At 32.6% G+C, this 10,519-nt stretch overlaps 2 protein-coding genes across 3 annotated transcripts; one reads left to right on the top strand and one right to left on the bottom strand.

Annotated features, from left to right (window-relative positions):
- The first annotated feature begins 433 nt into the window (after nucleotides 1-433).
- Nucleotides 434-2,806, top strand: LOC121229002 (40S ribosomal protein S18). Its single transcript, XM_041112075.1, has 4 exons — nucleotides 434-760; nucleotides 1,040-1,200; nucleotides 1,471-1,659; nucleotides 2,481-2,806. The coding sequence occupies exons 1-4, from the start codon at nucleotides 758-760 to the stop codon at nucleotides 2,584-2,586; spliced, it is 459 nt and encodes a 152-aa protein (XP_040968009.1). The 5' UTR covers nucleotides 434-757; the 3' UTR covers nucleotides 2,587-2,806.
- Nucleotides 2,807-3,666: 860 nt separating this feature from the next.
- Nucleotides 3,667-7,487, bottom strand: LOC107914085 (UDP-rhamnose/UDP-galactose transporter 6). Of its 2 annotated transcripts, none has more exons than XM_016842827.2 (6): nucleotides 7,285-7,487; nucleotides 6,369-6,610; nucleotides 5,416-5,600; nucleotides 5,132-5,332; nucleotides 4,862-5,023; nucleotides 3,667-4,269 (listed from the first exon to the last, which is right to left on the bottom strand). In XM_016842827.2, exons 2-6 carry the CDS (start codon nucleotides 6,496-6,498, stop codon nucleotides 3,940-3,942), a joined length of 1,008 nt encoding a protein of 335 aa, XP_016698316.2. In that variant the 5' UTR covers nucleotides 6,499-6,610; nucleotides 7,285-7,487; the 3' UTR covers nucleotides 3,667-3,939. The 2 variants fall into 2 exon arrangements, with proteins under 2 accessions (XP_016698316.2, XP_016698317.2); XM_016842828.2 differs by having other exon boundaries at nucleotides 6,369-6,546; nucleotides 7,285-7,475.
- Nucleotides 7,488-10,519: the final 3,032 nt, after the last annotated feature.

Genomic DNA, 10,519 nt, shown 5'->3' with positions numbered 1-10,519 from the left:
GACTTCAAATTTTTTACGTATTATAGGATATACAGCATATAAAACCGTGGTGTAAAACAACTTTTGAGAATTATGTAATTAATATTTTAATTATAAAATATATTATTTAATTTACTTAATATTAGCATTCGAAATATTAATATTACTATCAGCAAAGTAATTTTTTAAAAAAATAATCAAAGAAAATATTTTATTTGTGTTACTCAAACATTAAAAAGTTCATAATTTTCACTTCAGACCCAAATATATTATTTATAAAAAAAATTTAGTGTTAATATTTAGTACATTGATTGTGTATTTTTTAATTTTATAAACAAATTTAAAATTTTAAAATTTACCTTTTTCTTCTATTTCAATATTTATTTTATTTATTTTTAAAATACTTATCAATCTCTTAACCTTATTTTTAAATCTAAAATTATAAGCACATTGTACCAAATATTTTTCTAAAAATTTAATAAAAGTTTGAAAATGTTGTGAACATTTTCAGAGTATGTATGTTTTGAAACTCAATTTGTGTAAAACAAATAAAAAATTGACTTCTTTCGGTCAAGCGGACTATTAATTTAAAAAAAAAGAAAATGAATATTTTATTTTGAAAAATAAATAAAAATAAGAAAACGCAAATGTCACTCACCCAAAAAAAACCTAGAATCATGACTATATAAAACCCTAGTTTGGCTCCCTAGGTTATTCTCCTCAGATCAGCAGTCCCCCAGAGTCTATTCCCTCATCTACCCCCAAATATCCTCACATTATGGTAATTAGGGTTCTATCTTTCTCTTCCAATTCTTTTACCATTAATTGCTATGTTTATCTTTACGCCACTTTTCAGGTTCTTTATTTTTCTTTTATCTTATTCAGTGATCTAAATCTACTTCAATTTTTTCGGTTTCTTTTGGGGATTGAAGGAGGCTGTTATGAGAGTTTCTAAAATGTGTTTTACTTTATTTAAGTTTGGTTGTGTGTGTGTGTGTGTGTTTGTCTTTTCCCCTGAAGATTATAGCTTTTAACTTCATTTTAATGCTTGCTTGTGTAGTCTCTGGTGGCCAACGAAGATTTTCAGCACATTTTACGTGTGCTGAACACCAACGTTGATGGGAAGCAGAAGATTATGTTTGCATTGACCTCCATCAAGGGTATCGGAAGGCGATTCGCTAACATCGTTTGCAAGAAGGCTGATGTCGACATGAACAAGAGGTTTGTTTTTTTATTCCTGAAAATTTTAGACAATTCTAGGTCATTTAGGATTAGTTCCATGATGCTTTATGGCTCTAAAGTTAGACGATATATGTTTTGGCTCTAGGTGTTTCATGTTGAGATGATTAATTTTAGCATAGATGTGAAAGGATTTATTTACTTTAGATCAACTAGTTAAGTAAATTCTTTGGCATGGGGATGTTGCTGAATGGTATTTGGTTTTTGATAGTTTGTTGTGGAGGTGTTATTTGATTTACTTCTTGTTATCAGGGCTGGTGAATTGACTGCACAGGAGTTGGACAATCTCATGACCATTGTTGCAAACCCCAGGCAGTTTAAAATCCCTGACTGGTTTTTAAATAGGCAGAAGGATTACAAGGACGGGAAGTATTCCCAAGTCGTGTCTAATGCTCTTGACATGAAGTTGAGGGATGATTTGGAGCGTTTGAAGAAGATCAGGTTAGTTATGTCCTTAGTGATGTGTGCTGATGAAGATCTGTATGTGCCGACTCTGTGTTATATGCTTAAAATTATATGATCAATCCAACTCTATTGGAGCACGAGAGTTACTGTTTAAATTGTGTTTATATGTTTCGATCAGTATATTATATATCCTTTTTTATTAGCATCATTTGTTTTCTTGATTTTGTTAATAACCATTTTCAAGCATATCACTATATAATTGGGGTTGTTTATTTGAGATTTCTCTTTTGCCTCCCTTGCATTTGAATCATTTGGTGCTTAAGACAACATGATCTTGTTTTGTGGCATTTCCTTTGCGTTATATGCAAGTGGGCAAGATTGTTGGAATTCACATGCAGTTTCTTATCAACTTTATATAACTTGTTGGTGGGCTGGTTTTTTGTCATGATGAGAGTTCATTTTTATGGCATCTTGGTGATCTTTTTATCTTGATCAAGTTGGGAACAGAGTTGACAAAAATTTATAAATCTGAACGTTGTAATATATTATGCTGTTTATTTCCCATGTGATTAGCCAGACATGGAATAACCATAGAAAATGAATAAGTTTTTATAATTAAAAAATTTAAAGTCATACATGTTTAAATGTTTATTGGCTAAAATTATTTGTCTGTACTTTCTACTTTTTTCTCTTTGTTTCATTTGTGGGTGTTGAGATATAGTTAAGAAGTGTTTTGCATTTTGGTTGATTCAGTACAGTATCTTTGTTTACTTTTTCTGTACAGTATCTTTGTTTACTTTCCTTTCTTTTGGGGAATGAGATGAAGATGGCAGCTAACGATTTACACTGTCATGCAGGAACCACCGTGGTCTGAGGCACTACTGGGGCCTTCGTGTCCGTGGTCAGCACACCAAGACTACTGGTCGCAGAGGGAAGACTGTCGGTGTGTCTAAGAAGCGTTGAAGGCTTCATATATATTTTGGAAAAAATTATGTAGTCTTGCAGAGTGTTCATATCTTTGAATGTAAGCACTATTTGCAGGAAGACAAATTTTGGATGTGATTTTTTTTGTTGTTTCTAGACAAGTGGTAAGACTAGTAGTGTTGGGTCTTTATCGGTTGCTATTAGGAATACTTGCGTTACTGAATTTAATTTGGTTTGAATGATAATTGTCTTTGGAATTTGTGTTGGTTTGCCATATTTCAGCTATAGTAAATTTTCAATTAAACTCCAAAGATGCTCCCAGATTGGGCTTAATTGAGTTGGTCTAGATGTGAGAGTTCAAAATTCTACTCTCAAATAAAGTACTCTCAAATTGAGTCTTCCTTTATTAAAAAAAAAAACCTTGATGGATGACTTGATCACATTCAGAGTTTTCAATTTAACTAAGGATTCAATTAGTGTCTCTTCTGAAAACAGATGAGCTTGGATTACAGGAAGAAATAAGAATTTTTTATTTATATACATCGACAAAGATAAGAACAGGTACGAAACAATAGTAAAGTGTACTGCAGACTCCTTTAAGCTTGGGTATTTGCAGAGGTTGTTCTTACTTTCTGGTTTGTCCAGGATAATCCCTCATCGTTTTCTTTGGACCACAATATTCCCTGTATTTGATCTCTTAATATGGGAAAGTCGTCCAATACTAGTTTGAGTGACCAGTGCACAGAGATGTACTTCCTCTCAATCATGTTACTTATTAGGTTATGATTTACTTGAAGTGATGAGGAAACTATTAATGCTGCATTTTACGCTAGCAATGACCGCCTTACAGAAAAGCATTTCTAGTGTAAAATGCAGCATTAATAGTTTCCTCATCACTTCATCTTCGTGTTGAATCCTTCCTTCGAGGTTTGCTCATGTACGCCTGTCTGGTCATTGCTTATGAGGTTTGCTCATAGCTGACTTGAACTAATTATTATTAAAATGATGTGGAGCCATTAATAAAGGGATGCTTATTAAATGGCTCCACCTCATTTATTATTAGAAATCTTTATTTATTTATAGAGGTAAACATTTTAAATATAAATAAGTTTAAACAACTTAAAATTAAAATAAACTTTATTTGAATATTTCAACTATTACCTGAAAAATATTTAAATAAACTATATTCCTGAAGAGGCAAAAGTATCTAATCCTATTGGAAGTGTTCCATTCCCTCTGAGTGAACCAAATATACCAAAGAATAAGACTTAAAAAAAATCAGAACAAAAAATTGATTTAAACTAATGGTTGGTTTTTCTGAAATCATGGATAACCAATTAATTTATATGAAATCAGCTACTCTTGTATGCTTAAATTATCCTACATGGAGAACTAGACATTACCGTCGTGTTCATTAGAATCCGAGAAACTAGCATGCTTTTGTTGTCTGCTAGTAGGGAGAGAGAGGCTCCGGCGCTCCTTCCCACCAGGCTTAGATGAAGCGTTTCCATACCAAATCATTCCGGCCACAGCTATGATCATGCCTAGAACCACATGCAGATTGAGACCCTCTTTTCCAAAGAAAAAGAATCCCATGATCAACACAAGGATTGTCTTCATATGCCCGAGTACTTGAAAGGACACTGCAGTAAATCTACCGATGCAGATGAACTGGCTGAGGTTTGTTCCTACTGCTATAGTACATGAAAGAATTATGAACATCTGCAAGACAAAAAACAAAAAAAAACAAAACAAAAACTGCTGTGAGCAACTATTTCCTGGAACATGCTATAATTGAAATCGCATTCATGAGCAGGCTGCTGCAAATGAAGCAGCAGAACCAGATTGGAATGAGCAAAAGTGCACAATTTTACAGAGCAGCTAAAGAGAGAAAGGAGAGTATATCTCTTGATACACGCTACATGTTATTAAATCACATCAAATATTAAATGATTTCCTCAATAGGAATGAACTCAACAAAAATATTTCCACTACGCATGCGTAAATTCATGTAGAGAATAGATGTTTTAGAAGGTGTAAGACACCATATGAATTGTAAGTGGTATTAGGAGATGCATGCAGATAAGCAAGCAATGACAGAACGATATGCACTGCAAATTAAATATTACTCTAGATCACTGCAAGAATTCCATTATACACATGAACACATTCATGACCACAATCAACTTTGTTCATAAACAAGATTCTGATAGCAACTCTGAAACAAGTAAATATTGTTCTATAATCATAGGAAGAACAACCATCATGCACAAAATTCATAAAAGCAAAGAATATAAATGGAAAGAACACTTACCAGAGATACTAGGTTATAATTATAGGCATCAACTCTCTTGTTTGCCAACCAATAATCCAGAAATGGACCTAATAGCAACAGAGTTCCAGCCTGTGCAGGAGCAGTATGTCCTAGTAGGTTGAAGGAACTAAGATTGTACCTTCTTTGGAGGTGAAGAACATACTGCAGAAATACAAAACAATAAAATGATAACTACCTTAAGTTCTAAATGATACTGCAGTTAAAAATGTTAGAAGCTTCAATTTATATGCAGTGGAATTACTAACTTACATACTGTTGCAGAGAAGTACTCCAAACTGCAATAAAGGCAGCTATGAAACCTTGGGTATTAATGCTCAAATCAGTGACAGTACAAACACCAACTCCGAGAAGAACAACAGCTATGCTCAACTTTGTATCTCTTGAGTACCGAATCTTGTCCATCACAACCTCCAAAAAGCAGGATACAGGAATCATACTCAGTTTTGCAATCTGTCATTTAATTAGAGAATCTGTTATTTCCAGATCATATGAGAAACACAACTCGTAAAATTTATCAAATGCTAAAATTTTACCTGATAAAATCCCACAGAGTTCCACATCAGGCTAACATTCATTCCAACTATAGAGAAGTTTGCAAACAAAATAAATTTCAAAAGCTCTGACAAGGGGAGATGAGAAGATTGAATGAATCCAAACCATCTTAGAGCAGTTGTCATCAGTGTAGTGGTAGCAAAATGCAAACCTGTTAATGTTGTGGCTGGAACAATTTTCAATCAAATACAATGGAATTAATGACAGTTTTTTACATCCTTATTGCAGTTAGCATAATTAGAATACTCATGAAGTAACAAAAACCAGGAAATCTTTAGCTTATTTACTTGCAGATGATTATTATACCAGCAGCACAATCATCCTACGCTTAATCCGAAGCTACTTCCAAGTCGAAGTTTCCTCTTCATCTTGACCATGATTACATTGTTTTTTGTTTTGAATTATTTTGCACTACTTCGATCCATTTCCTCTCCTTCTAGAACAGATTAAATGGAGGTGTCTGTGGGGAAGGTCATCATAGCCCAAGCTACTCACCATCTCCACCTTTTATAAGCTACGAACCCCACAAACCTACACCAACATATTCTAAGCTTGAACCTCATGCTTATTTCTTTGTATGATGAGGCCAATCCTACAGTTCTTTTTTTGTAAGATCGCTCATCTGCTCTGCAGCCTTACTACTCCACGATCTCAATTTTCAAACTTTTAGAACCATTCCACCATAATGTTCACAACTGTAAAACCACCACTTAACTTCAGTAAACTATTCTCATCCGTTTTCATTTCAAGTGCAGATTCACAGTAGCTCACCACTATGATTCCATACATTTGTCTTAAAGATTAGAGAATTTGACAGAGTATTCCAAATTCATTTGAACTATTACCAGCCACAACATAACTGTTTGTAGCGTAAAAGAAGATGGGGGGGGAGGGGGGAGAGAGAACAATTAAAAAGAGCTTAAAAGGATTTTACCGTAACTGAAACCGTAAGTAGCCATTAAGGCTTTATTGACAATAATAACTCCAACAGAAGTGACAACATTGAACATCCAAGCAGCCACATCTACAACTGCTTTTCTTTCAGCCTTATTAGTTGGAGCCATCTTATATCGTTTTGAAAGTGATAACCCTTACATATATCACTCAACGTTCTTCAAGTAATCCATCCATGTTGATAGGTTGGCCAAGAGTTTCCAAAAATGTTAGCAACAAATTCTACAAAAATAATATCAACAAATAAGAAAGAAAAAACCCGAAAAACAACAAATCTATTGAAATCACAAATAAAAATGCTAGTAAAAGTGTACAAAGACATGCTGAAAAGACACTCCTATAAATAACATGAATGTAATAAAAATACGAGTTTGTAACTCAGACCAGCTAATGGTTTTTGTGACGATGATGGCTAAACACGAAATCAACTCAACTCCAATTGTTTATTTTTGAGTTATACAATAATATTTGTTTTACCTGTCTGGATCAACTTATGAACACAATTAATGCAGAAAAAGAATTTACATAAAATTACTAGATTTCCTTTTTTTTTTTCCCGATATTGTAACATTCTACATTAATAAACAAACAAGATTGAAAAAAAAGGAGAAAATTACTAGAGTTAATTGAACTAAATTAATTTATTTAGAATTCCTTAATTAATAAACAAGAAAAATAAAAGCAAAGCGAACCACATTGAACTGTTTTAACACTAAAAATCTCACCAAAAATAATCAATGAAGAGACACATCCATATAAGGTAAAGGGAAAAAATGATAGAATTGGACGATAAATCTAAGAAAAAGGCAGTGATTCACGGCAGAACTGAAATGAATGAAGAAAGCAAATAACAGATCTAACGCATCAAAAAGGGAAACGAGAACGAAGGGTCGTACCGTTGGGGAAAGACAGACACCGCGGAAAGAAAGAGAAAAGAGAAAAATGAAGGGAAAATGAATGTTTGGAAAATGGTGAGAAAGGAGGGTGCTGTAATTAAGCGGGGCCTTAATTAGTTTGTTTGGATCGCCAGAAAGTTGGAGAGAAACAGAAACAAAGCGAGAGTAGGAATTTTTTCGTAAGTTAGTTGGAAAATGAAAGGATCGTGGATAAATACTTGGCGCACTAATATCTTATTCGCATATTTAATATTAGGATAAATTATTCCAACAATGACTTTAACTTTGATCTCAATGACAAAATATTCACTCAACTTTCAAAAAATAATAAATCAGTCCTACTAAGTATTTTCTGTTACAGACATGATGGAAAAGTGACATGGCATTTAACTAGCTCTTTGCTATCTTTAACCGATCAATTGGAGGGTTAACTGTCATTTAAACAATCCAATTTAAGAGCTTTAGTTGGGCAGTAGAAGAAGAAAAAGAGAAAAAGAAGAGAAGAAATAGTCTACGGACATTTTGTTCCTCCAAGGTGGAGCCACCACCTAGTTCGTTGCTGTCCCTTTGAATCTTTGTGCCCCAGGCAACTTCGTTGAATACTTATTCCTTTTTTTTCTTCTCTTCTTCTCTTCTTCTCATCTCTTTTTTTTTCTTAACTCTAGTCGCCATCATTCATGGCCTTCTCTGACGAACCGTCATTACCAAATGAATCCTCTTTGTCACTTTTCAAATCTCACTTTAGATTTCCCAATAGGCCTTCAAAATCATAAGATTAAGACCTCAAAGCTTTGAACAAGACTTCAAAATCCGAGAGGGATGAAGAAAAATAGTGAAAAAGCCCCCTTTTCTCTTTTTGTTTTTGTTGTTTAATGGTGGTGTGTGAAAGGGATGACATGAAAATGTCTAACGAGTCAAGTTAACTGGCCACGTCATCTAGTTAACTACAATCACTTGTCCTATTATGTCTGTAACGAAAAATGTGAATGAGTGATTGACTTATCATTTTTCGATAACATTAGTGGTCGATTTATTATTTTTTAAAAGTTGAGTGACTATTGATGTAATTCATCTTTAATAATTTAATATAATTTACGAGATTATGTCACATTTAATATTTAGATAAACTACACAATAGTCATTTAATTATATTTATATTTTTAAATTTCATGTATGAAATCACACAAAATCAAAATTAGTGTATAACATTACATATTGAATCAAAATTTATGTATAATTTTAATATTTATTTCATTAAAAAACTGATAAAAATGCAAACATTAAAATAATGTATATTAAAAGTATCATGTTAGAATGCAAAATATAAGAAAAATAGCAAATTACATCAAAACTAGTCTAGGAATAGTTGGACCAGAACAATCTCTTTCCGTTGCCCACCGAATTCCATCAAGAGGAATAGCTAGTGTACAGAACCCAAGACAAAGAGTTGTGGCAAAAGTAGCTAAATCGTCGACTAGAAAGTTACTTTTTCTGTCAGCAGGCTGGATAACCACCTTCGATTCCCTTCCTACCATATACGTCGAAGCAAAGCATTAGCATTACTATCATCTAATCATCTCCTTTATTGATTAACAACCGCTAAGTTGCTAAGCTTCAAATAATCCGACGAGCACCTATCTTCCTTGCCTTATCAAGCCTATCGAAAGCATCCCCGAGTCTAGTATCGTACACATTAGAGAAACCTATATTCTATGGGCGTAGTTAGGGGGAGGGGAGCTGAAAATTTTTTTAGTTAGTCTTCTTAAAATTTTTAAAATTTTAAATTAATAAAAATAAAAATATACTTTAACCTATTAAAAATGATAAAAACTTGATTTAATAATTTAAAATTATAAAAATACATACGATTAAAATAATAAAATTATTTTTTTACAATTGTAAAAATAACAATTTAATTTCACCCAAAAATAATTATTTGGCATCGACGCTGCTATAATCCTTGCATAACCTCATATCCAATTGCTGAAGATGTCCTCATAGCACCACGCGATGTTGCCAAAGCCAATTGCTACCTTAATAAACTCCATCGGAGTTGACCTTCATGTACCCATCAAGAGGTGGCACCCACCGAATCATTCTCCATATCCTCTTATCATTCCCTTTAACATTTGATGCTATCTATAACACATAAACAACTTCATCTTTAAGACGCAAGCTTCTATCTATAATGCTCTCAGTTTCAACAAAGTTTTCATCAAATAACAAAGCATTCCTCTATTTCCAAAGTTCCCAACAAACGGAGCCAAACAACATATCCCTGTCATTCATATTCAAAGCCATCTACTCCCTAAACTCCAAAGTGAAGAACTCATTAGACTTATCAACTTTAGTTAGATCCGTCCATGTCAAAATAGTCCAGAAATAGCTCCTGAGAATATAAGTTATATCCTCAATAGCAATCCCACAAAATATGCATATAGCACTAAAACTTATGTCTTCTCACAAGATTTTCCCATGAAAAATAAGCCATAAGAATAACTTAATTCACTGTTAGCCTCTCAAACACCAACTAAGCTTCCATCATGGATCCCGACGGGCGAAAGCCTCAGGTAGAATGCTTTATAAGTTGAATGAGCTGTAAAGGTTGAAGGGTATAAACAGTTCTCAATTTAAAAAAAAAATTAAGCTCGTACTTTTTTTTTTCACTCATTTGAGTACTTTAACTTTCAAAATGTATAAAAAAAGCCCTTCAAATTTTTTCAAAAAGAGTAATTAAGCCTCTGCTTTTTTTTCTGCACTCAATTGGATACTTGGACCGCCCCTAATTTTTTCCAGTTCAAACCACCATGTGTCACAACCACAGTGTGACATGTGGCAAAAAAATGATAAAAATAAAAATAAATAAAAGTTATAAAAATGATTAAATTTTAATAAAAACTATAACAATATTAAAAATTATAAAAAATTTATAAAATCATAAAAAATTATAAAAAATTTGTAATATTTTATAAAAATCGTAAAAAAATTATAAAATATATAGAAATATAGAAAAAAATTATAAATTTTATAAAATCGTAAAAAATATAAAAAATGTAAAGAAATATAAAAATTGTAAAAAAGAAATTATGAAAATTATTGTACTAAAAGAAGCATTTTATAATTTTTCTATAACTTTTATTGATTTTTGTTTTTTTTTTCATTTTTCACCACATGCCACGCTATGTTGTGACACATTATGGCTTTAACTAAAAAAAAAAAGGGTCGTTAACTTTAA

This window comes from Gossypium hirsutum, chromosome A05 (genome assembly GCF_007990345.1).
Source record: "Gossypium hirsutum isolate 1008001.06 chromosome A05, Gossypium_hirsutum_v2.1, whole genome shotgun sequence".
Taxonomy (NCBI): Eukaryota; Viridiplantae; Streptophyta; class Magnoliopsida; order Malvales; family Malvaceae; genus Gossypium; species Gossypium hirsutum.
Note: the sequence above shows the minus strand (reverse complement) of the source record. Positions and strands in the feature narration are given on the sequence as shown.